General features: G+C 43.8%; 4 protein-coding genes across 7 annotated transcripts; 3 read left to right on the top strand and 1 right to left on the bottom strand.

Annotated features, from left to right (window-relative positions):
• Window positions 1-663: 663 nt before the first annotated feature.
• Window positions 664-11,702, top strand: mcm5 (minichromosome maintenance complex component 5). Its single transcript, XM_062532083.1, has 16 exons — window positions 664-965; window positions 1,196-1,322; window positions 1,428-1,556; window positions 1,785-1,957; window positions 6,021-6,176; window positions 6,622-6,791; window positions 7,305-7,476; window positions 7,594-7,705; window positions 7,847-7,990; window positions 8,180-8,245; window positions 8,619-8,795; window positions 9,006-9,118; window positions 10,081-10,209; window positions 10,462-10,604; window positions 10,844-10,971; window positions 11,171-11,702. Exons 1-16 carry the CDS (start codon window positions 793-795, stop codon window positions 11,270-11,272), a joined length of 2,214 nt encoding a protein of 737 aa, XP_062388067.1. The 5' UTR covers window positions 664-792; the 3' UTR covers window positions 11,273-11,702.
• Window positions 11,703-11,747: 45 nt separating this feature from the next.
• Window positions 11,748-14,509, bottom strand: hmox1a (heme oxygenase 1a). The gene is made up of 7 exons (XM_062532087.1): window positions 14,419-14,509; window positions 14,279-14,327; window positions 13,718-13,829; window positions 13,209-13,424; window positions 12,818-13,090; window positions 12,316-12,361; window positions 11,748-12,168 (listed from the first exon to the last, which is right to left on the bottom strand). Exons 2-7 carry the CDS (start codon window positions 14,323-14,325, stop codon window positions 12,047-12,049), a joined length of 816 nt encoding a protein of 271 aa, XP_062388071.1. The 5' UTR covers window positions 14,326-14,327; window positions 14,419-14,509; the 3' UTR covers window positions 11,748-12,046.
• Window positions 13,378-20,799, top strand: foxred2 (FAD-dependent oxidoreductase domain containing 2). Of its 3 annotated transcripts, none has more exons than XM_062532086.1 (10): window positions 13,378-13,465; window positions 15,807-16,029; window positions 16,218-16,523; window positions 16,946-17,197; window positions 17,720-18,061; window positions 18,210-18,376; window positions 18,642-18,807; window positions 19,319-19,545; window positions 19,974-20,144; window positions 20,282-20,799. In XM_062532086.1, exons 2-10 carry the CDS (start codon window positions 15,812-15,814, stop codon window positions 20,515-20,517), a joined length of 2,085 nt encoding a protein of 694 aa, XP_062388070.1. In that variant the 5' UTR covers window positions 13,378-13,465; window positions 15,807-15,811; the 3' UTR covers window positions 20,518-20,799. The 3 variants fall into 3 exon arrangements, with proteins under 3 accessions (XP_062388070.1, XP_062388069.1, XP_062388068.1); XM_062532085.1 differs by lacking the exon at window positions 13,378-13,465 and adding an exon at window positions 15,237-15,376; XM_062532084.1 differs by lacking the exon at window positions 13,378-13,465 and adding an exon at window positions 15,237-15,380.
• A 495-nt stretch (window positions 20,800-21,294) lies between these two features.
• On the top strand, window positions 21,295-24,892 carry ankrd54 (ankyrin repeat domain 54). 2 transcript variants are annotated; one of them, XR_009938632.1, is made up of 9 exons: window positions 21,295-21,861; window positions 22,203-22,250; window positions 22,340-22,438; window positions 22,683-22,754; window positions 23,051-23,098; window positions 23,344-23,468; window positions 23,695-23,802; window positions 24,381-24,506; window positions 24,543-24,892. XR_009938632.1 is itself a non-coding variant. In XM_062532082.1 (8 exons), the coding sequence occupies exons 1-8, from the start codon at window positions 21,498-21,500 to the stop codon at window positions 24,447-24,449; spliced, it is 933 nt and encodes a 310-aa protein (XP_062388066.1). In that variant the 5' UTR covers window positions 21,295-21,497; the 3' UTR covers window positions 24,450-24,892. The 2 variants fall into 2 exon arrangements, 1 of the variants encoding a protein (XP_062388066.1); XM_062532082.1 differs by having other exon boundaries at window positions 24,381-24,892.
• The last annotated feature ends 62 nt before the right edge of the window (window positions 24,893-24,954 follow it).

Raw genomic sequence — 24,954 nt, 5'->3', positions numbered from 1 at the left:
CTGATGAGGCTTATTGGATCCAGGCAGTTCGAGGCCGGGGGCCCCAAGCAGTGTCCTCTAGTTCGACAGGAACAACTAGCACTCTGGATTTTTCAGCAGTTTTAAAGTACCAGGCTTGTTTGGGAGATAGAGATCTTCCACCTGCCAGCATGCACAAGACAGCTGCTGTAGCTGTTTTGTTGAGGTCAACTATGTTGATATTTTTGTAATATCTCTCAAATTTCACATCCACAGACAGCTATACTGCCCTCTGCACTGACACTGACCTGTATCCTCAGAAATACGAATGGCAACTGTGAACAAAGAAGGCAAACAGACCTATTCTGCTATGCATATGTGCTAAAACAAACAAACAAACAAACAAAAAACTCGTAGACTTTATCTTCTATTAGCACTATTTTGGATAGGATAAAAACCTTTACGCACAAACCAAGGGGTAGTCACGACGGCTTCAAGACATTTCTCGCTGAATAGTAAATGAATTCAGGTCTATGATACATACTAACCGGTGACACAGAATTCGCGCCAACAAGACACTGAAGCGCCTCCCTTTGGTCACATGTCTCCATTCCCGCGAGTTGGTCATGTTGTAAGCCAATGAAAATATCAGGAGGGAAAGAAGGCGGTGTCCAAATGAATAGTGACGCATAGTTTTGCCGCGAAAGTTACAAAGCGTGGTGGGTATTGTTTGCAGGAGGGTACACGGACCAGAGACGGAGTGAAAATAGTCAATATTTATCAAAATCTAAAATATTTTTACTGTCGGGTACAGCCTGAATCAGCCTGAACAAGATGTCCGGATTTGACGACCCAGGAATCTACTTCAGCGATAGTTTCGGCGGTGGCGGCGACTCACTTGCAGATGAGGGAACAGTGAAAAGGAGTCATATAAAGAAAAGATTTCGCGAATTTCTTAGACAGTTTCGTGTTGGTACTGATCGCACTGGATTCACATACAAATACAGGTGAGTCCATTTAAAATTGTACCTGCAAGTCGACTGACTCACCGAACTGCTAAAGAAAACATTAGCTCAAATAATCAGATCAAATAATGCTAACGTTAGCTAGCCTAATGCATACTTTGGTAGGTTATGTCACCCGTACTGTCATAATGTTCTTTAAAAATAAAAGATCTATTTCAGGTTTATGTTTATGTGTTCGTTAAACCTTCAATCCATCGTTTTGATCACTCTAGAGATGAGTTGAAGAGGCATTACACTCTGGGGGAGTACTGGGTGGAAGTTGAAATGGAGGATCTTGCCAGCTTTGATGAAGACCTTTCTGACTGCTTGCACAAGCTCCCCACAGATAATTTGCCACTGGTATGTATAGTAATGAGCGATCTATTTTCGAAGTCAGTTGCCATTAATTCGTCCCCATCCCGTGTTTTGATTGGTGTGTGCTAACGTTTGCATTCATTGTCACAGCTGGAGGAGGCCGCCAAAGAAGTTGCCGATGAGGTGACTCGCCCTCGTCCCGTAGAGGAGGAGACTGTGCAGGACATCCAGGTCATGCTGAAGAGCGACGCTCACCCTTCCAACATTCGCAACCTGAAGGTACGGCTCACACTTGTACTTTTACACACTTGTACTTGTTCAATTTCCCACTCTTACTTCAATTATTTTCTGTGCATATTCTTTACATTTGTTACAGATTATTAGCTGTGATGTGTCAGTTTAGAAAAGGAATGCAATTACAGTACAGTACTGTTAGGTGTTATTGATGAAGGGTTGACCACCCCTGTCCTACTCTGATCTGATCTCTTGTTGTATTTCCCCCTACAGTCAGAGCAGGTGTCCCGTATGGTGAAGATCCCTGGCATCATCATCTCCTCCACGGCGGTGCGGGCCAAGGCTACCCGCGTGTGTCTGCAGTGCCGTGGCTGCCGCTCGGTCATCAGCAACATCCCCATCCCCCCTGGCCTGCAGGGCTATGCCCTGCCCCGCAAGTGCAACACGTTAGTATTGTGCTGTGTGTGTGTGTGTGTGTGTGTGTGTGTGTTTTCACAGTTTTATGAAGAGATCCATTTAAAAGGTGTAATTTGTTTGTAGGTGTTCCGTATTGCAGCTGTATCTGAGTGAAACATGTTCTAGATTATTAGATAGATAGATAGATATAGTCAGGTAGAACTTTGTGGAATTTGGGCATAAGTGTGACATAAGGTACTAATGCAATTTTTTTGCATAAATTGATAGTTTAGGGGGTGTCCTTTCAGAATCTGATGGGTGCCGCTCCGGCACCCTTGAGCATTTTCTTTAAAATGACATCATCTGCCACACCCCTTTTTTTATCATAGAAAGTCGTCTGAATATACATTAACATATAAACCCATCATGTATGGTATCAAATTAAAGCTCTTCTCATGCAGGAATCAGCTTTGACCATCAAAAAGATGAAAAAAAATAGTTCAGGTCCCTTCAGAGAACAAAATACCATTTGCAAAGTGACCTTTAAGGTCAGATTACGTTCCTTTTTGCCGCATAATAGCTGACTCTAAATCATTTAATACCATATTTTGGTATTAAATTGAATAAATGATGGAACTGCCATTTAGCCTAATACAGTGATTCTTAACCACAGGGCCGCGGCCCAGACTTACGGTGATTCTTAACCAGAGGGCCGCAAGACATGTTCAGTGTTGCACCTGTTGGCCGCAAGGGCCGCGGTACTGGGTAGATTATCAAATGAAGACATCAGAGATATGTAATGCATGAGACTTAATTCCATTCATCAGAGGTGGGAAAGTCCAGCTTCAGAAAGTAAAAGTCCTACCACATATCTGTGCCAACCACTCACTCAAACCAGCTGATTCTATTTAACACAACTCTTCAGCCAGGTCAAGCAGCTAATTGATGAGATCACCTGTTAAGTGCACAGGTAGAACCAATACATGATTGGACTTTTACTTTCTGAAGCTGGAGTTTTCCACCTCTGCCATTCACCTTGTGGGTATATCCGTATCGAGGATATGTACTGCAAATGCTGCTAGCTACGTTAGCACATTGTCGTTATACCTATGCACTCACAAGAATCCTTACAAAACTGCTGGGATTCTGACACTACACATTTCACTAAAGGGGAGACTTGCCCAATGTGTTAGAATGAATGGATGGCCAGAAGTTCATCGCCAGAAAGCTACCATTAAGTGAATCCAGCCATGTCTAAAAACAAATACCGTTAACGTAACGTAATGAAATTGCACTTGTGAAATGTCTACCAATAAATACAAAAACATGCGCTTTTTGGATGTGAATGATGAATATTAAATGGGCCCCAGGCCACTTTCTACTATAACAAATTGGGCCTCAAGGTTGAAAAGGTTAAGAACCCCTGGCCTAATACATACAGGAATACAATCATTCAATAGTAATTCATTTTATTGTGAATATTATAGCAAGTCTGATGTACCCTTGACTGTTAGTTAGCATGTTAGTTATAATTTCCCTTGAATCTGTCACTGAATTTGACAGCAATGTTGTGAGGTACTTCCCAGGTAGTTAAGCACATTAATTATGACTGTCCTTGGATCCCCCCCAAGAATTACAGAAAACAATATTTTTCATCCAATCATTTTTTTTTAATGCTTTAAGAATAGACACCAAACGGGGTAAAGACAGCTGTCTTCTCTCTATCCTGGTCACCCATAGCCACTTGAAAGTAACCCATGTCAGGTCCAAAGTGGGGAACAGCTGTGCCTTGCCCAGTGCATGAAGCGCCTCCTCTATCCGTGGAAGTGGGTATGCATCTTTGCACATGACCATGTTCAGCTTTCTGTAGTCACAGCAAAAGCGCACACTCCCGTCTTTTTTTCGCACAATGACCACTGGCGATGCCCAGGGGCTGCTACTCTCTTTGCCCCACTATGTCCTGTACATGTCGCTTGAACTTTTGATCGGGTGGGTGTCACCAGTTTATATGTTATGTCATGTGTCACTGTAGTTGTGTAGCCAGTCATTGTCGTGGCTTGAGAAGACATCCCCGTAGCTTTTCAACAGTGCACTAAGCTTTACATGCTGTGCCGAGTTAAGCTCTCCTGCAGCTACCTGTACTGGAAGAGGCATACATTGGTGTCCATCTTCGGTAGCCTGAACACTGTTCAACATGCAATACCCCATCCATTTCATCAAACCTCACCACCTCTTTTGGACAGATCCTCTGTGACTTGGACACCACAGCTACCCTGGCCCTGGATATTAGTTTTATGGCCTTCTCACAGGTACTCATAACCCCGACAGGGACTTTTCCACCTGCTGCCTTTCCGAGTATGTTGGCAACCAGAAGCCCCTTCTGGATGCTGATCTTTGGCGTGGCTTCCACCAGGAATGGCATTCCACTGTTGGAGGCACCAGCCTTCAATCACCTTCTTACTGTGTGGTGGGATGGTGTTCACTTCTCTGCCAGCCACCTTGACAAACCCAATTTTGCCATCTGAATCCAAGAATTCCACCTAATTCTTGACCCTAGCCAACACACGACGGACACTTGCCTCTAGTGGAGCAGCCTTTTCATCCTCATTGCATCCACACCCAGCAGAGAGGTCACTAGATCTTTGATGATGTTCATCCCCATAATGCCAGGGAGCCCATTTTTACATCTTTACAACATCCAGATGGGTGTCTCTCAGTATGAAGATGCACCGCCACTAAAGAGTGGTTCCAAAACACTCAACATCTGCTTCAAGACAACCAAGGACCGGCATGTTCAGTCCATAGGCTCCACCCAATGGGTGGACTTTAGCTGTTCCTCCCCAAAGTGTTCTCTAAAGTGAGACTCTTTGATGGTGGTGACCTCAAACCCAGTGTCCCAAAGGCAGCTTGTCTTCACTCCAGAGATCATCAGGTCAACCGTCCAGCAGTGACCAAATGCATTTTGTTTCAGGAACTGGTCGACTTCAGTGTCAACACAGTCTGCCAGCCCACTCCTGATCATTGATTAACCAGGGGGCCTTGGTTCGCTCTCTGGTGGAGTATTCTGTGCACTGTCTGCCTCTCCTGGAGCATGTCTTTGCCGGGTGACTTGGCCATGACTGTTGACTGGTGTGACCGGACTCTCCACATGTGTAGCAGATGTACTGCCCTTCCTGGTCTCTTAATGGCTCTCTCTTTGGGTCACGAGGTGGTCGTCTGCTTCAGGGATCCATTGCAAAGGTGATGAGCAGTGTGCAAATAAAAATTCGACTTTCAGTGGAGGATACTGATGACAGCGAGGGAGAAATGTCTGATTGAATGAATGTTCTTTGGAGGAGACATTTGATGTTTGTGATGTGTACAAGGCCAGCCTGGCAACATGTTCTTGATATAGTTGCTTTCAGAAATCTGTGATAAAGTACTACTTTGTTGTCTATTTGATTAATTGGTGAGGGTTGATACAATTTGTTGCTCAGCCTACCATTTCAGAGGTTTGACCGTACCAGATTTTACAGTTATTATGTTCTCTGGAGGGATGATTTTGAGCATTTTTTTAAATCGACATCATTGATTTGTGTTTGAGAAGAGCTTTCATTTGATACCATACATGATGGGTTTTATACAGTAATGTGAGTCTAGTTCTTTTTTTATGGTCAACAAAAGGGGGCGTGGCAGATTATGTCATTAAAAACTTTTTTTTTTTTCATCTTTTTGATGGTCAAAGCTGATTCCTGCATGAGAAGAGCTTTAATTTGATACCATACATGATGGGTTTATATGTTAATGTATATTTAGACGACTTTCTATGATCAAAAAGGGGTGTGGCAGATGATGTCATTTTAAGGAAAATGCTCAAGGGTGCCGGAGCGGCACCCGTCAGATTCTGAGTCTACACCCCCTAAACTATCAGATTATGCAAAAAAATTGCATTAGTACCTTATGTCACACCTATCCTGGGGTTCTACCTGACTAATAGATAGATAGATACTTTATTGATCCCCATGGGGAAATTCAAGATTTATATTCATATTAGCTGTGATGTGTCAGTTTAGTAAAGCAATGAGCTCGTTGATACGGTCTTTAATCAGTTTGATCTTTTATTCCGTCCCACAGTGAGCAAGCAGGCCGCATGAAGTGTCCAGTGGATCCTTACTTCATTATTCCCGACCGATGCTTGTGCGTGGACTTCCAGACCTTGCGGCTGCAGGAGTCCCCAGACGCTGTCCCCCACGGAGACATGCCCAGACACATGCAGCTGTACTGCGACAGGTAGGGCCCGCTATGAAGAACCGCCCACCCATTTGGTTATGAACACTGAATCAGAGCGGTTGATAAAACAGAGTGGCGACACTCCCAAAGACCTCCATAGGAAAAAATGGCAGCGCCTTTTCCAGGCTATTTCCTCGTTATGGGACTTTTGGAACTGTTTACAGCCAATCTCTTGGTCAGTAGTTAATGAGTTAATTGATTACACCTTCCAGCATCTAGAAGTACATCCCACCCTCCTGCAATTAAGCCATCCAGCGCAGGTTTTTTGGAACTTTTGATCGCGTGGCGGCAACATTACAACGTGTCGCAACTCTCTCTCTATGGCTCTGAACTGGAAGAGCTGAATCAAAAAGTGCTTACGTGTGTCCAGTGATGTCCAGTTCATAGTTAGGTGTGTGAGTGAGTGTACGCTAGAGTCACCAAATCTGTCCCTTTCTCTCCCCAGGTATCTGTGTGACCGTGTGGTGCCAGGGAACAGGGTGACCATCATGGGCATCTACTCGATCAAGAAGGGCGCTGCCACCAAGGGCAAAGGGCGCGACAAGATGGCAGCGGTGGGCATCCGCTCGGCCTATCTGCGTGTGGTTGGCATCCAAGTGGACACAGAGGGAGCAGGTGAGTGGACTGGAGGTTGAAAGATCAATCTTGCTGTAGTTTTTAAGCTTACTGTAGCCATCGAGTCATTAATCGCCTGTAAATGGAACCAAATCCACTAGGCACTCTTCTGAACTCATTCTTTTGTGCCATGGAGGTATTATAAGAACTGGAGAAAGTGAACAAGTCCCGCCCCCATTCATTTCAATGGGAATGCTAGGCTAGTGAAAATTGCCAAAATTGAACGATTTTTTCAGGCTTCAACATGGCGTTTCAAGGGGCTTGTTTCCGGTGCCGTTTTACTTAGCCAATTAAGTGCCAGGTTACTGGTTGACGTAAGGTACAGAAGGAGAGCTCGTGTCCACACTAAGCTTGTGCATGAGCTGACAGTGGAACAGCCACCAATCGGCATGAGGAAAACGGCACCGGACATGATGTATTTCTGGAAAATGGCGACGACGAAGTGCCTTGCTAATCGGTGAAGCTAATCAGTCAAATCCTGACCCCCTGTTTCGTGCGGTCCTCCTCTCCCAGGTCGTGGAGCCACTGGCTCGGTCACCCCTCAGGAGGAAGAGGAGCTTCGCGCCCTGGCCGCCTCCCCCGACGTCTATTCCTCCCTCTCCCGCTCCATCGCTCCCTCCATCTATGGCAGTGACGACATGAAGAAGGCCATCGCCTGCCTGCTGTTCGGAGGCTCCAGGAAGAGGTGTGTAGGGAGAATGAAATTCCTCATCATCTGATTTTGTCACAGTTAAATGTTGCCTTTTCACGTTGTGTAATATCAATTTCAAAACTGAGCCTTTTAAATGTTTTTTAAACACAGGCTTCCAGACGGACTCACTCGCAGAGGTGACATCAACCTGTTGATGTTGGGAGATCCAGGAACGGCCAAGTCTCAGCTGTTGAAGTTTGTGGAGAGGTGCTCTCCTATTGGGGTAAGGCACTGTCTGTTGTTTTTGATATTAGCCAATAGCAAACCGCAGCAACTGTAACTACCTAAACGTTATGTAGGTGTGGTCTTGCGATGTGATCAGTAGGAGCTGTGTTTTTATTGTCCTGTGTTTGTCTTGTCTCAGGTGTACACCTCAGGGAAGGGCAGCAGTGCAGCTGGTCTGACCGCTTCAGTCCTGCGTGACCCCCACACCCGCGGGTTCATCATGGAGGGAGGAGCCATGGTGCTGGCGGATGGTGGTGTGGTGTGCATCGATGAGTTTGACAAGGTGAGGACGCTGTTGTTTTTACTTTTGAACCTTTCATTACGGTCCGGTTCATTGCGGATCAGGAAAACAAATTCCTGTCCTTGCCTGAAACTAAGATTTGTTTAAAATGCATCTAATGAATACCGCTGAGGGCTCCCTCCCTTGACTGGTTCAGTTGATACCATCTAAGCAATGTAACCTTCCATTTAGATGAGGGAAGATGACCGAGTTGCCATCCATGAAGCTATGGAGCAGCAGACCATCTCCATTGCAAAGGTACACTAAATGCTACTACGTGTAACACCATCATCACCACTGGAATATGTTAAGTAGGGTTCAGACCAAAGATTCACGACGACGAGACGAGCCGCGACGTTCTAAAACCTTGCGACTGCGACTCAACATGTTTAATGCTCTACGACGGCTTGCAACTACGTGCAACTTCTAATTCACACCGCTGCAACTCAGTCTCGTCGCGTCGGGAATCTTTGGTGTGAATTGGGCTTTAGAGGCCGTGTTTCTCACTGTACTATATTGGTGTGAATTGGGCTTTAGAGGCCGTGTTTCTCACTGTACTATATTGGTGTGAATTGGGCTTTAGAGGCCGTGTTTCTCACTGTACTATATTGGTCTCTGCTACCCACCTCAGGCTGGCATCACCACCACCCTGAACTCCCGCTGCTCCGTGCTGGCAGCTGCCAACTCCGTGTTTGGTCGCTGGGACGACACCAAGGGCGAGGACAACATCGACTTCATGCCCACCATCCTGTCCCGTTTCGACATGATCTTCATAGTCAAAGACCATCACGACCAAGAGAGGGACATGGTTAGTGAGCTTGGCTGGCATTTTTTGATTGCTTGAGTTAATTCATATATATTTATTTAGTATTATCCTAGTTTATTTTTCTTTTTTTAAACCCAAAACCATTTAAATCAACCTACTTTTAAAACCCAACTGTTTTTTTGCCCATGGATGATCATGCTAAATTGCTGTGTAGGTGGCATATGTGCTAAATGTGTGTTGCTTTGTGTTCAGACTCTGGCCCGTCACGTGATGAACGTCCATCTTAGTGCCCAGACCCAGACAGAGGGTGTGGAGGGCGAGGTCCCTCTGGCCACGCTGAAGAAATACATCGGCTATGTCAGAGCGTGAGTTTACAGTCCGTTTTTCATCAGATTCATCCATAGTGGTCACCGAAACATTACCACTTATCTGGTCTCAAAACGTATGGTTTGAACTGCTTGGAAATGTTGAGGTTTAGTTTTTATCATCTATCTATTAATGCAAGGAACGTCTGTCTGTGTGTCACTCTGTCTGTCTGTGTCTGTGTGTTCCACGCATAACTCTCAAACCACTCATCCAACTGACCTAAAATTTGACACATGTATTGCTAATGACATGCGTGAGTGCAGTGCAAAGTTTGGTCATGTTTGGACAAAAAATGACAACGATATCGTTAAATTAAACAAAATACAACTCTGCAGCAATCCCACAATTCTACCGTTCTCTGCACTAGCCACTCCCCCTCACTCTCACTTACTCCAGCATAGAAACAAAAAAGCCCATTTCGCTGACAAACTCCGTGTTCATGGAAATTACGATGTCTCATGTAAACAACGGACCGTTTCAAGATTTTTCATGTTGGATAAACATGCTGAGTCCGACACACATGCACCCATGTTGGTAAGCAGGCTGTTAAAGTCACGTAACGTTGCATAGGCTACTCATCAACAACCGCGGTTGCCTTGCGGTTCATAGCGCTGGCATGGCCATGGCATAGACGGGCCATGCATGCGGTTAGCTTTAGGTTAGGCTATCATTTCCCAACAACAGCAAAAACGCACGGGTATGTAATGTGTCTAATAGCCATTAGCTGCAACTCAAACGCCTTTCCCCTTCACTTTTTTATTACCTTGCAAAGAGTAAAAAGCTCTAACAGCACGGGCCTGATTCTCATCACCAATCTAACATGATCTACCTGCATCAACGTCATTGGGCAACACGTTTCTTGGAAAACATTGTTTGCACGGGCACTGCACTAGTGTTGTTGATGCAGTAATCTGATCACCCAGCAATTACATTTTTCTTTTTTTTTGCTCTCTCCAAACAGGAAGTGTGGCCCACGTCTGACTGCAGCAGCGGCAGAGAAGCTGAAGAACCGCTACGTGGTCATGAGGAGTGGGGCCAGGGAGCACGAGCGGGAGAGTGACAAGAGGGCGTCCATCCCCATCACAGTCAGGTACAGTAGGCCACACCTGGCCCCCAGGCCCCCCAGCCACCATTTGCATTCAGAGCGACACTTACAAACTAGTAAACTAGGCTGTGTTATAATAAAACTAGTGTCTACAGTATATGTTTATAGAAATAGAAAACAGGAATATACTTAAAATGCAGTGATGTCTAGATCTGTTACTATTGCCTTTGTTGAACTAGATGTAACCTGAGTGCGGTTCAGGGTTGACTGTAATTGGTGCACTATCGCCCCCTGCAGGCAATTGGAGGCAGTGGTGCGCATTGCAGAGTCTCTGGCCAAAATGAAACTACAGGCCGTGGCTGGAGAGGAGGAGGTGGACGAGGCCCTCCGCCTGTTCCAGGTGTCGACATTAGATGCAGCCCAATCTGGAAGCCTCTCAGGTGTGTGTTTGTGTCAACAATTATTTATGTGTTTATTTATTTTAATTATTTTTGATCACTTATGAGATGAACTACACTTACATTTACAGTGAGGTGTTGTCTTTTGTTTTCTGGCAGTTTTGAATCCTTTAAAGCAAGTGTAGGAATTGGAATGAATGTTATCACACATTTGCTGCATAAATGTATGTACGTCATTCAGCAGTGGTGTTAATTTACTGTGTTTGGTGCCGTTTCTGCAGGTGTGGAGGGCTTCACCTCTCAGGAGGACCAGGAAATGCTCTCTCGCATCGAGAAGCAGATGAAGCGCCGCTTTGCCATCGGCTCCCAAGTGTCTGAGCACAGCATCGTCCAGGACTTCACCAAACAGGTGTGTGACTTGCGCATTTTATGGCATGTACACTAGTACGTACATCATAAGCAATGAATGGTTTGTAAGCATGGTGAAATTATATCTGAGCAATATGTAATATTGCTATTTAAAGAAAATGTTGTTCTTTAAGGTGCCCTTGTTCTCGCCTATTAACGTGACCCTGTTGGCTCTTTGTCTCCCCCCTGTGCCTCTGCAGAAGTACCCGGAGCATGCGATCCTGAAGGTGCTGCACCTCATGCTGAGGAGGGGAGAGCTCCAGCACCGTATGCAGAGGAAGGTTCTCTACAGAGTCAAGTAGAGAGCTGCTCTACGACTCCATCAAGATTCTTGAAAGAGGTCTCTTGGAGATGGATGGAAACCACAGGCTCGTGATTCCTATTGTGACTTGTTGGACCGTATGCTGTGAGGGAGTACATGGTAACACATGTAATCCTTCATATGTGTTTGTAAATAGACTAAAGGGGTATTGCTCGTGATATCCGAAGTGGGATACAATTCTGAAACCGATATTTGACCCCTGTGATGGATCAGAAAAAAGTCAAGCTGCAAGTTCGGGCCTTTGCCAACACATTTGCTCCAAGATAACAATGTTTGGGTGGAAATACTTTTCATGTGTGGAGATGGAGAAAGCACAGCGCTAGATATTAAATTGTATCAATGATTAAAGATGGCTTCATGTTTTGTATCTCTTAGCAAAAAGTAAAATCTAAATAAAAAGTTATTGTTAATGCTTTGTTGATTCCTATGTAAATTATGACAGTGATGCATCACAATGCCGTTTCAATTTTATTGACTAATTTACAAGTTTATATACATTTACAATACAAATGTACAGTTGATATGTTTGCATACTTCAGGTATCAGAAGTTAATGTTGGTAGTAGTCTAACTTTCAATGGTACTACTGGGTTAATAGCATGAGTGAAAATGTCATACTGGTAGATGAATTTATATAACATCTATGCAATTATTTTATGTTAACTTGCCTTGCCGAGGATGTGCAACCAATATATTCAAAGCAATGGCAGCACAAAGGTACATGGTACTGGTAGACACGCATTCAGCACAGACACTCAAAATGCATACATTCCCATTCCAATTGTTGCCAAGGCAACACATACACCCGCGGTGAACTGTAAGACAGGATTGCACAGGGTCTTTTGATGGGTGGTTGTAGAAGCGTCCTTCAACACCCCTGAAAAAGTAAGAGTAACCATGGGTTCATGGTAAATAAATTGGCTAGATTCATGAGGCTATATTCAAAGTGTTGATTATTTTAATTATATTTTAATTGTTTTAAGATTATCATGGGGAGAAATATGAAGAGAACTAGAAATCATACCTGTGTCCTTGGTGAGACTCAAAATTTTCTGAAGGTCATCAAACATCTGATGAAGAGGGGCGAAAAAAACAGCAAACTCCAATTAATGTCTGATCACTGATTCCTCCCGAGCGAAAGCCTCTTTGAGTCACATTTGTGGAACATGCTTACATAGACATTTATGATTCCTCTTTTCCCTTCCTATTTGGCATGATTGCCTATTTCAGAAAAAAGGCAAGAAATGTTTCTGCCTGTAAGCCTGTGCGCTCCTACATCTTTCCTGACATTGTTTACTAATGTACTCCTCTGCCCTGTTCACTGTTCCTCGCCCTGTTCAAGCCCTCTGGGTTGAGCTGGAATACTAGGAAGTATGGAGAGAATGAGTTTGTTGCTAGGCAGCTAAAACAGCCTCTTCTCACTCACAACCATGGGTATAAGTTCATTTCCAGAGAACCGGGCCCTGGCCTGCGGTGAGGTTCTCAACGTGGGAACCGAAACTGCAATTGGTGTCTGTTCCGCTCACCTCGATGTTGGCCTCGAAGGCCAGGACGGCCTCGGCCAGCACCTCCTGCCGCTCGTCTTCGGTCAGCTCGATGCTGTTCATGCGACTGCGGTAGAGCTGCTTGAAGCGGTTGGGGCTCGGCACTGCCGGGAAGGAAAAGAAGGACAGGCCCTCCTTATTGGTCAGCCCCAGAGACTTCTGGGTAATGCGCCCCAAGACCTGACCACCAGACAGGTCACCCAGGTAACGGGTGTATGCGTGGGACACCAGGAGTCTAGGATTATGTTTACCAATCTGTATTGAGATAAGTCATTTTGATGATTTTTGATGACAGTTTTAGGTAATAGGAAAGTAGATGAATAAATACTCTTTGTATCCTTTAACATTTTAAAATGCCTATACTGCTGCATACCTCTCTGAGCCTCTGGACATATCTTTGTGTTGCGGCAGGCACAGTTATCCTTTTGCGCCAGTGGGGTCCAAAGAAGTGCTCCAGATCCTCCTCCAGGGTCTCCAGTCGGGCCAGCTCCTGGGGAAAGTAGATTGGAGCCACGCTCGGGTGGGAGGAACTCCTGTCCAGCTCATCCTCCAGTGCACGATAAACCTCATACAAGGAGCAGAGCAGGAGCTGTGAACAAACAGGGAAATATTTTTTTTACTTGGTGTTGGGTAAATATGATCATTCTTTGTTGGTACCTGGACATGTAATTATCTGGTTTACTGTCATGTATCACAGCCTGAGAGTATAATATCTCTGCCTTTTTCAGTTTCTTTCTGTTGACATTGTTTGTGAGATTGACTCATTGTGCCATAATTAATATAACAGCTGAGCATTCATCTGACATGGAATCAGGATTAGTCTAATTCATCCACTTCATTTGTTGACTTCATTAGTATTACAGAGAGCAGGCAGTCAGTCACCTGATACTGTGGGAGTGTGATCTCTCCCTTCTGGTAGCTTAGCATCAACTCCGTGTTCTCAGCTCGAATGTGACTGTCTTTGGTCACTGCTTTAATCTGCTCTGACAGGTCACTGCAAGGGAACAAAACAGAAACTTTCATCAACATTACTGGTAGCCTAGAACCAAATTGACCATGTTATAGAGTCAAAAAGAAGGTCGGCAGAAGTTAGAAGTTGCCTACTTAAAAATTATCCAAAAGATATATCAAGAACACGACATATTATTTGATAAGAAAATTACATAGACTAATCTATGTGGTAAGATCTTCGAAATGATACATAGCCTAGGGCCAGTTTCCCATTTATGGATTAAGCCTGCTGGACTATAAAAGAGAATTTCAATAAAGATTCTGTATTGAGAAAAAGCTTTTAGTGTAGGACCAGGCTCCGTGTGCAGGAAACAGGCCCATAGTGGCTATTTTAGTCATCCCTGAGGGGAGAAGAAGACTTTAGCAGGGCTGAGCCATGAATGTGAATGAAAAAGCAACGTCAAAACTGGAAAGCTTGTGGTGCTCCCTTACCTGTCAGTGATTTTGGTGTCATCTCTGCGACTACTCTTCAGCTCCATGTCTTCAAAAGATTTGTTTTTAAATTAAAAACAGGCCATGACAACACACTGTTTTATATATTATAATTAAATTCATACCAAGATGTACTGTACCTTGAATTGGTGTATCTGTGAATGAAGTAGTCAAGAACCTCTTCTATCCTCAGTTTGAGTTCTGAAGTGTTTGGCTCTTTGGCTCTCAGTACTCCTTTTATATCCTGGCGCTGTGTTGAGAAACAAGAGGAACAGAGATTGTTGACTCATTTCCCATATCCAGCTTGCCTCAGTTTACCATGACCAGGCATATTTTTGTTACAGTGACTTGTGCAAAAGTGTACTAGATCGTGACACAGGGATTCATTATTCCTCCATCTAATGTTATGGATCAGCAGTCAGGACAGCTGTTTCTGCTTTGTCAGTGTTTCAACACAACTGGAGGGCTAAAGCTACACTAGTGTTTAATATTACATTAAACTATTATAACATTAAAACTTTAGCCTAGGCATAGTTTACTCAAGTTCATTTACAAAAACAATCACACTGAAATTTGACTTAGGTATGAAGAATTCTAAAGATCTCCCTCCTCTTCCCAGGTTAAACAATGTTTTTCTCTCTAACTGAAAATACATTCCTTAACAAAGCAAGCAGAAATCTACTTGAAGAAACATAAGGCTATTTTAGTACCCACCAATATTACAAATGTAAACAATGTTCAATGCTATTATTCTAAGGGTTTATTCGTTCGAAATAATAACATACTACAGCGCAGTAAGATCATCCCTCGGGGTGTTAACACAACTAGTAGTATAGCCTAATCATAACCTGTTAAGTTATCTTATGAAAATAGAGGCTGCAAAGTAATCGAATGTAGCCACGCCTCTTTTTACATATGACGCCCTCTGATTGGTCATCTGGGTTGACGGCAAGCGGAGTTCTGTGATTTGAGAGGTCCAGTTCCAGCTGTTTCATGCAGTTACAAAATCGGAATAACATCGGGAAAATGTAGGGCTTAGTGGGCGTCTCTGACACATTAATTTCTTGCCTTAGCTCTGGATCGGGACCTTTTCCGTCGGTAGGTAAGTAACATATCTGAAGAGTCTTTTCTTCTCTAGAGATATCGCTCTGCTGCGGGAAATTAGCGGGGGTAGTGATGATGCCACCCCGGAGTCCAACATCGGAGTTGGGTGCTGTTCGAAGCACAGCGCGTGGATCCATATCCTCAGGGCCCTCTACCAGGCACCTATAAACAACATGTTAGCGCTTGTTTTCTTATTGGAATACCTCGTGTGTCTATAGAGAAGTCTCTGTAACATCTGGTTAATTTGGCCATTCTGTATTTTGTATGTTATATTCTGTGGAGGAATGGTAGCCTAATCAAATGACTATATGGTGAAAACACTATTGTAGGCTACAATATTTGGTGACTGACAGTGGTCGGTCCATTTAGCTACGTGCATCACCATATCCATGTACATCACCCTGTCTCCCATGTCTCTCCTTAGATCAGATGGACCTCTTTCCTTTCCTGCCTTTTCTTTTCACACTCATCAGCTGTAACGTTAACCCCAAGGACCAGCTGGGTCCCAACAGCACCCATCATCACCATGACTACTGTGTTCTGGGTGGTGGACCGGCAGGGCTTCAGATGGGCTACTTCCTGGAGAAAAGTGGAAGGGACTACATAATTCTGGAAAGGAACACAGGCCCTGGGAGCTTTTTCAATGTGTGCGTGGCTTTTGATTCATGGAAAATACTCTTGCAAAAAATGTCCTAAGTTGGTTTGAGTTCATTCAGTGTTTAAAATAACCTGGTTGTGGGGTCAGTAGTCTGCCATTACATTAGAAAAGCTTTTTAAAAAAAACTTTAATGTGTATTGCGTACCCTACACTTAATTTTGCACATTATGTTTGTAGATATCCACGACATAGAAAACTCATCAGCATCAACAAAATTTACACGGGGAGGAGGAACAGAGAGTTCAATCTGCGCCACGACTGGAACTCTCTGCTGAGCGACAGGCCAGACTTGCTGTTTCAACGAATCAGTCGTCAACTGTACCCAGACGCAGATGACTTTCCCCGCTATCTCTCCACGTATGTGAAAGAACTGGGACTTAAGGTGCGGTATGGAGTGGACGTTGGAAAGATCCGGGCCACTGATCTGAGCCGTAAAAGAGGGTACAGCCTGACTGATCAGCACGGATCTGTCTACAGATGCAGGTATGTGTGCGTATCTAGTATAGATGTCATGTGGTTAATGACACTTTCTTTTCCATTTGTATTTAGTTATTAAACAGAGGCTTTTGAACATAGTAGTTGTAAGACAGAAGGAAAGCATGCAGTTTTGTGCATCAGTGATTGAGTTGTATGGATCTTGAACCTAAGGGCATATGTCCAGTCTAAGGATAGAGATGAAATTCAGTGTGAATCACATAAATGACCTCAGGCGCCATGTTCCCGCAAGCAGAAACTTTGGCTAACTGTACTATCTACACAGACGTTGTGTGTAATGTGCTAACTGTAGGCTGTATACATTGGATAAGTAAATACATTGCTTTGTGTTCTCCTATTTAAGCTGTCCTTTGAAGAGATGAAATGAGAAATGGTTTTGTTCCACATATTCTTCTCTCTCTTATCCACAGTGTTCTGTTGATGTCCACTGGTTTGTGGGTACCTCAGCAGGTGAACTTTGAGGGGTCAGATCTGGTGGAAGGTTATGAGTCAATTCCTGTGGATCCTGAGGAGTACAGGGACCAAGCTGTCCTGATCCTTGGCAAGGGCAATGCGGCTTTTGAGACTGCTCAGAGCATCATGAGCAGAGCGAGTCGTGTGCATCTGTACAGCCCAAACCCTGTGAGACTAGCCTGGCAGACGCATTATGTTGGAGACCTTAGGTGAGAACTGACAGCTTGATCTCTGTTTTGGTTGTATTGGATATTAATAGCTGTAGCCATATTTACAATCATGACAGTACATTGTTAAAGAGATTTTTTTTATTAACATGCTATACATACATTCATAATATGGTTACATAAACTGGAAAAGACTACAACACAAAACCTGGATTGGAATCACAGCATATTTCTTTGACATATCTGAAGCATGTTATTTCTAGTCCAAATGCTCACATCTTCTCTTTATTTTCCTGCTTTTTATCAGCATGTTTATATCTTCCCGTCAGGCATTTTTCCTGTCGGCCCTGTAGCTGTTGTGCTGATCACTGATGCTGTGTGTGTGTGTGTGTGTGTGTGTGTGTGTGTGTGTGTGTGTGTGTGTGTGTGTGTGTGTGTGTGTGTGTGTGTGTGTGTGTGTGTGTGTGTGTGTGTGTGTCTGTGTGTTTCTGTGTGTGTCTGTGTGTGTGTGTGTGTGTGTGTGTGTGTGTGTGTGTGTGTGTGTGTGGCCCATATTCTCTTCAGGGCTGTAAACAATGAGCTGCTGGACACATACCAGCTCAAGTCCCTGGATGGCCTGGTGGAGGGAAGCCTGGAGGACATTGCCATCGTGAGACGAGAAAGGGGGAATGGAAGGAGGAGATCGGGAGACAAGAGGAAGAAGGCCGGGGCGAAGGAGGGCCAGGGGAGAGGTCAGCTGTACCTCACGCTGGCCGAACTTCTGGACGACAGCTCTAGGAACCGCAGCGCAAAGGTCAAAGCAGAAAACCTGCCGGGTTACCACAGCGACAACTTCTCCCTTCGTCAGCCTTATGACCGGGTGATCCGCTGCCTTGGATTCCGCTTCAATTTCTCAATTTTTGATGGGTGAGATTTGATTTTCATATACAAGCAAAAAAGTCCCTCTGGTGACATCGTTGAAGTGTATTCAAATGTAAATCATGCATTGCATAGAATCACAACAAAAACGTTCTTCAGAATACCCGGTATCTCTCTTTTTTAATTAAATGTCTAGCTCAGCACGTCCTGTGCACAGTAAAAGTGCCAGAGGGCGGTTACCAGCGGTCACAGCTTGGTACGAGGGCAGGGGAACCCCCAACATGTTCGTGCTGGGGACAGCTGGCCACTCCCTTGACTACCGCATGTCTGCTGGAGGATTTGTGCATGGCTTCCGCTACACAGGTATCTTTTAAACGAGACATTCTGACTCAATCTCTGTTTGTTTTACATTAATGAGAAACAGTTTTTACATTCATAAAAAAGGGTTCATTTACCGATGTCCTATTGAAAGTCCTATAGTTTTACTCATTTAGCTGAGGCATTCTATATGGTAAGAGTACGGTATGGAGGTCAGATTGTTTTCTGGTCACTGTTTGAGCCGGAGTGAAACACAGATAATGTTCATTGTACCATACTGTACCTCCCCTCTGGTTCTGCTGTGTTTCAGCGCGTGCAGTCCACAGAGTTCTAGAGCAACGTTACCATGGCAATGCTTGGCCTACCACCAAGCTCCCAACCAGTCAGCTGCTCTCTTGGCTGCTGAAAAGGGTTAATGAAGCATCTGGACCTTACCAAATGTTTGGAGTGCTGGGGGATGTAGTATTACTGCATGGGTAAGAGGAGGTTGTGAAGACTCTTTGCATTTCCTGTTAGACTTCCTGTCTTTCAGCAACATAGTATCATAGTATCATAGGCTTATTAAAAAAAACCTCTTGAAAGCCCCGACACCTAGTGCATCTGACAACCTGACTCACCACATACGCACTTGCCGTGAATGTTTCTTTTTCCCCTCTACCTCCTTCTTCTGCAACTTTCTCCTCCTACCACACTTGGACTAGTACTTGTAATGTCATTACTATCCTCTAGTGTAGTATTGACAGATGCTGCAGTAATTTCTAGTCAAGGTCTCCTATGCACTGTAGCTTGAGTGCTATTCTCTTGCTGTAAGTTGCTCTGGATAAAAGCGTCTGCTAAATGAATAAATGTAAATGTTGTGTTCAGATGGAAATAACAGGGCTGTCAGTCTCTCAGTGTACATTTAGAGAGATTATACTGTAGGCATGCTGCTTTCATTTAGTATTCATGTAATGGTGATGTGTGTTTGGTTTCTTCTTCTCTGATAAGATCGTACTGTGAGTATCTGGAGGAGTTCCCTGTTCAGGCCCTGTCACAGCTGCCTGCTCTCTCAGGCCATCACGTCCCAAAGAGAGGCCTGCTGGTTCTGGTGCTGCAGTATGGCCTGAACCGAACAGACACCCTGGGGCCAGGCCGGGCAGAGTCCGAGTGGACACGGGCCTGGAGGTCCAGCTTCCTTCACCCGGTTCTGTATTACTACGACAGACTACCCACTGGTGAGCTAAAGCTAAAGGCGGGACAGGGATTTCTCAGATCTGCTTTATGCCCATGTATCAAGGATTCAGGCTTAAATTAATGTTGTTATTTGAAACTGCTTGTACTTGGACATACGTAATCTAGGATTTCTGTCAGCCCTTTTTGAGGGCTAGACTGCCTATGATCATATTTCACAGTTTTAAACGGATTGCAGAGGTTTGTAAAACATTAAGGATTATGCATCTGTTACCTTAAAATAAACCCTACTCATAGCTCTTCACACTGTGATTTAGTACAGGAACTTCCTTTGGGAAGACTAACAGTACACATACTGACAACTGTAAGCACCTTTATGAAACACTGTACAACTGCATTGTATATGCATTTATAAAAGACTGAATATAAATGAATACATTGAAATATTTGATTTCCTTCACACGATTCATAGAGAAGGACATGCGCCTGCGTCCCGTCGGCTGGCCCCTACCACGCCCTAAGGCAATACACCACATGATCGAAGACTTCCTGACAGAGTGGGACCAGCCAATCTCTCACAGCCAGCCACTGCGGCGCTTCCTAGAGCACTGTTTCCAAAGGGACCTCCGGACATTCTATGCAGGTCTGATCATGCTGGCATAATGTCATTCTTCACACTAATTAAACTGGGTTTTGTTGTATAATATGTGTTGTTTGTGTTCTGCAGACTCGTTGTATTATTCCTTTTGTGACTGTTGTGCTCTACCTTTTCTCCCCCAGAATCCTGTTTCCGATTCTCTCTGACAAGCCAGAAGCCTCCTCTCTTCTGTCGACAGAGCTACCTCAAAAAGCAAGGGATTGTGGGCAATCAGCAATTATGGCAACATGCACGTGATGCGGGGCTTATGCCTGACCTTCAGGACACTGAGGTTCTGAGAGAAAATCCACAACTTCCCCAGTCCTTACCACACACTGGAGCAGCAGTCACATCTGCCATGAACTTAGATGGCCTTTGATAAAATGTCCAGATAGAACCAAAGATCTGGGACAAGTCTAGAACTCCTCTACCTCCTTTATTTCCCTTTTTCCTCTAAGAGGATGAATGTTTACGTTGTAAGATGCATTTTGTGTATGTTACTATAGCCTATTATATATAATGACTGTTCATATGGGAAAAAATCATTATTGCATTATTGGTACTTTTTGTTTTTTAAATGTTCATAATGTTTAATATTTTCAGCATAACCCAAAGCTCTATCTGCATCAGTCACTATTAAACTTTATTTAAGGTATAACGAAAGTCACACTGAAGACTTTTTGTAATTCTGTAGGCTATCTGTACATTACCAAAAACAATCCTCTGATTATCAAAGTAAAATACATTTAAAGCATGCACTCACAGGATTGACGCAGAAATATGTAGGCCTAAACAGCGTAATATGGGTAATATCTCTTTAAATGCGTAGGCCAACTTCAATTCTGCATATTGGACTGTATTCTTAATAGGAGTCACGAAATATTTATGGAGTAATTTGTATGTTTTGTCCATGATCAAATCGCCGTGCCCCAAATGTTTTCAAGTACAGGGTCGCATGCGTCTCCCCTGCCTACCCCCTTGTCATTGGAAGATGACATATGAGTATCGTTAGATTCCATTGGTTCCTCTCGTGCTATGTCTACAACGAAGTTTTGTACTGGGCGGATGCGTTTCTTCTAGGTCTATGATGCGTTCCTGTGAAACAGAGGACATGTTGGATCTTACTGCGAAGGACAACACTTGTAATTGCACTCAAATATTTGAGCCGAAATGGCACGGGAGATGTAGTTGTTTCCTCATTCGCAACTGTTGGTAGATGCCAAATGTGTGCAGTCAGACGAGAGATGCTTGTTCAAGCGTGTTGAAAATTGCTGTCATCAAATGCATTTAACGTGAGATCATCTTCAGTAGACGCTCGTTATTGTAGAACAGTGACTAGATTTAGCAAATGTCCTGAAGATGGACGGGTGGAGTCCAATTGTTGCAACCTTTTCCGACGACGAGCGGTCAAGCTCTGAAGGCGAGTATACAATCGGAACTGGACAATCTAAAGACACTGAAGAAGGACCGAACGAGACGGGGGTAGCCGAGGGAGCTACCGCCGGATTTGGTATCACTGGTTTTGGGGACAAATCACTGAGGCTGAATCGGACTGGAACGACAGCCGAGCAAGAACTCCGCTATTTACAGTTGCTTTGGGAACCAGGTCGAGCTGGCGCCTCAACGGTAGTCGGAAGCAAAGCGGGGAAAGTGACAGGGAGTCGAGCCAGACGCCATATCAGAGTCCGGCGGAATGTGGGGCCGATAGGGAAAGATTTATATGGTAAGTTAAGACTGTTGATTAATGCTGAATTTCTACAGCTGTCCAGAGTGGATGTCACAATCATACTTAATGTAATGTGCACATACATGCATGGTAATAATCACGCCTTTTAAAAGTCGTAGCGTAATGTTTTACTGTTACTAAAATGTTGTTGCTGTCTGAATGGGGCCTTACATGAGCTAGGTAATGCCATTGGTTACTGTGATCAGAGGACACTTTTAGGCACATAACAAAAGAGTAGTCAGTGGTTCATGCAAAACATGGCCCGTCATCATCGTGGCCAGCAGAGCGTTTTGGCAGCACCACTTGTCTAACCTAATCTCTGTCATCGCTTTCCTCAGCTGTGAGGAGGCTCAGAGAAGCTGCAAATGGAAATGACATAGACACAGGTGAGAGACCAAATTTGTCTGATGGTAATATGTCTGTATGAAATACCAGTAATGCTTTGTATAACCAATTGTCTCCATATGTCAACCAGTGCGTCGGCTTCTGGAGGAGGACATTGATCCCTGTGCAGCAGATGACAAGGGTAGAACAGCCTTACATTTCTCTTCTTGCAATGGAAATGAGACTATTGGTAAGTGTAACGGTGTACATTATGTTTTGGAGTATGTCAATTGCTTGTGCTAAGCATGGCTTAGGCCAAACGTGTTGATGTAGTTTTGGTCAGGGACAATGGGAAGATGGAGTAAAACAGGATGTCTTAACCTGATACTTTACACTGGTGGTTTATTGTGTAAAATGTGGTGAATGTACAGTATGGTTGACTTGGATAATAACAATGAAAAAACACATTTCTTTTTATCTGTTGGGTGGTTCAGTCCAGCTGCTGTTGAGCTATGGAGCGGACCCAAACCAGAGGGATAGTCTTGGAAACACCCCACTACACCTGGGTAAGCTAAACAGACATTAGAAGAGGCACAAGTGTGCAATGTAAAGCCTGCAGAGATTTTAACGTCATAATGGGAAACGATTATTCACTCTCATGCTACAATGCTGCCATAGTATTTGTTATTACCTGTTAATAAGAACTAGTACCACACTATGACTGGAGCAGTTGTGTTGTGTTGTGTTGTGTTGTGTTGTGTTGTGTTGTGTTGTGTTGTGTTGTGTGTGTTTGTGTAGATGGGGGGGTAAGATTACATTCAAATACTTCCCAGAACTTACCTGAATATAACTGTCCTCACAGCGGCCTGTACCAATCACGTGCCTGTCATCACAACTTTGCTGAGGGGAGGTGAGTAGTGAAGCACTAGAGTAGTCATTTATTCATCCATAGTCATTTCTCAGATAAATGAGACCTTATGGAAGAAGTTTAGGTGTTGCTGAGGAACACAACTAATATTGCAGAACAATGTAGCAGGAAAGGCACTTTGATATCAACGTTTTGACCTCTATTTATTTTATTTATTCATTTTATTGTGAAACATTAGTTAGTAGATAGCAGCCATAACACTTAACCAAGTAAAATGTGTTTCCTAGGCGCCCGTGTGGATGCTCTGGACCGTGCTGGACGGACCCCGTTGCATTTAGCGCGCTCTAAACTGAACATCTTACAGGATGGAGACTCTCGGAGTTTGGAGACACTACGAGGGGAAGTGACACAGGTGAAGCACATTTGCTGACTCTGAACCTTCCAGAGGTCTGGGGCAAACTCTTGTCAGGTCTATTGTATGAGGTTGTCCTTCTTATATGTGCAGTGGATCATAATACATGTTATTTTCCCTCAACAAGTAGAATGAGGGTATACCAGCCTCCTACTGTACCTGATCTAGATGGAGGTTCTAGATTGACTCTAACTAACATTAATAACATAACACCCTCTCTGTGCAGATCATTCAGATGCTGAGGGAGTACTTGAACGTGATGGGACAAAGCGAGGACAGAGAGAGGCTCGAGCACATCTCAACACAACTGCAGCATACTCGCACTAAGAAACAGGTATCTCTCCCCCTCCTCTCTGTTGCTACCCCACTCTATTTGGGGTCACATAAAAATGTACTTGTGTTTTCCATGTAAACATTTGTTTGAATTTCAGAGAAATCAGTAGGAGATATAGTCTCCAACAAGGTTAGGAATACCATTTTTTTAAACTGGAATAAAAAGCGTCAGCCAAATGTTATGTAATTTAATAATAACTATGTCTTCAAAATTGTTGGTGGCTGTCTTGCTGACACAGACACAGACAGACATGGAAGCTCAACTCCCTTTACAGTAGCTTAAAATCTGCTTAAAATAGGCAAATGAGATGAATGGAAACCTAGCTAATCACAGGAAATATTTTCATGAAACCTCTTCCTGTGTCGTAAATCCCCCTCTTCCGTTGTGATTTTCACAACTGAATGAATACGTTTGCGTAAGTGGGCTATTTTGTGTGTATTGCTTTATTTTCATATGTATAAGAAATGCTTATTTGTTTGTTGCTAGTCATCTCTAGGAACACAAAGTCAGCATTAACAAAGTATTACTGTATGAATAAAGCATACAAATCTTCCTTTCTCTCTCTTTTTTTCACAAAGGTGGATGAGGTGACAGACCTGTTGGCAAACTTCACATCACTCAGTCTACAGAATTTAGGCGATAGGTAGAACAGGTCACCAAGTGGATAACATTGGTACGATGTGGAGTGAGTGAGTGAGTGAGTGAGTGAGTGAGTGAGTGAGTGAGTGAGTGAGTGAGTGTGTGTGTGTGTGTGTGTGTGTGTGTGTGTGTGTGTGTGTGTGTGTGTGTGTGTGTGAGAGAGAGAGAGAGAGGGAGGTAGAGATAGAGAGAGCATCTCTGATTGAGATAACTTTGACATTGTTGACCATTTTAAAATTATATAATTTTTACATACTGGAGCCACATTCCCTCCATTTATTTTTTGTTCAATACCATGTTCCCTAGATCACTTCTCAACATCCTGTTTTACTGTCTCAACATCTGTGTTGCCTTTTTTCTGTTGCCTTGATTTATTCCATTTGTTAATAGTAAAACAAACAGATGTCTTTTGTACATGGATGTGAACACTGAATAAAAAACGGAAAAGAAAGGCGTTTGGTGTTTTCCTTTGAAACGTTATTATGTTGCAATTTTCAGTGCGTTTAAGTTTCT

This window comes from Sardina pilchardus, chromosome 3 (assembly GCF_963854185.1).
Source record: "Sardina pilchardus chromosome 3, fSarPil1.1, whole genome shotgun sequence".
In the NCBI taxonomy this organism is placed as follows: domain Eukaryota; kingdom Metazoa; phylum Chordata; class Actinopteri; order Clupeiformes; family Clupeidae; genus Sardina; species Sardina pilchardus.
The sequence above is the reverse complement of the archived record's forward strand: the minus strand, read 5'-3'. Positions and strand labels throughout refer to the sequence as shown.

Bases quoted from the DNA above. Each gene is read 5' to 3' on its own strand.
- mcm5 (XM_062532083.1), top strand. From the start codon at position 793: ATGTCCGGATTTGACGACCCAGGAATCTACTTCAGCGATAGTTTCGGC. The intron at 1,557-1,784 runs GTACGGCTCACA...TTCCCCCTACAG, and splicing joins CCAACATTCGCAACCTGAAG to TCAGAGCAGGTGTCCCGTAT. The intron at 9,119-10,080 runs GTGAGTTTACAG...CTCTCCAAACAG, and splicing joins TACATCGGCTATGTCAGAGC to GAAGTGTGGCCCACGTCTGA.
- hmox1a (XM_062532087.1), bottom strand. From the start codon at position 14,325: ATGGAGCTGAAGAGTAGTCGCAGAGATGACACCAAAATCACTGACAG. The intron at 13,830-14,278 runs GTAAGGGAGCAC...GTTCCCTTGCAG, and splicing joins GACACCAAAATCACTGACAG to TGACCTGTCAGAGCAGATTA. The intron at 13,091-13,208 runs GTATGCAGCAGT...ATCTCAATACAG, and splicing joins ATGTCCAGAGGCTCAGAGAG to ATTGGTAAACATAATCCTAG.
- foxred2 (XM_062532086.1), top strand. From the start codon at position 15,812: ATGGACCTCTTTCCTTTCCTGCCTTTTCTTTTCACACTCATCAGCTGT. The intron at 18,377-18,641 runs GTATCTTTTAAA...GCTGTGTTTCAG, and splicing joins GCATGGCTTCCGCTACACAG to CGCGTGCAGTCCACAGAGTT. The intron at 18,808-19,318 runs GTAAGAGGAGGT...TTCTCTGATAAG, and splicing joins GATGTAGTATTACTGCATGG to ATCGTACTGTGAGTATCTGG.
- ankrd54 (XM_062532082.1), top strand. From the start codon at position 21,498: ATGGACGGGTGGAGTCCAATTGTTGCAACCTTTTCCGACGACGAGCGG. The intron at 22,439-22,682 runs GTAAGTGTAACG...TGGGTGGTTCAG, and splicing joins CAATGGAAATGAGACTATTG to TCCAGCTGCTGTTGAGCTAT. The intron at 22,755-23,050 runs GTAAGCTAAACA...CTGTCCTCACAG, and splicing joins AAACACCCCACTACACCTGG to CGGCCTGTACCAATCACGTG.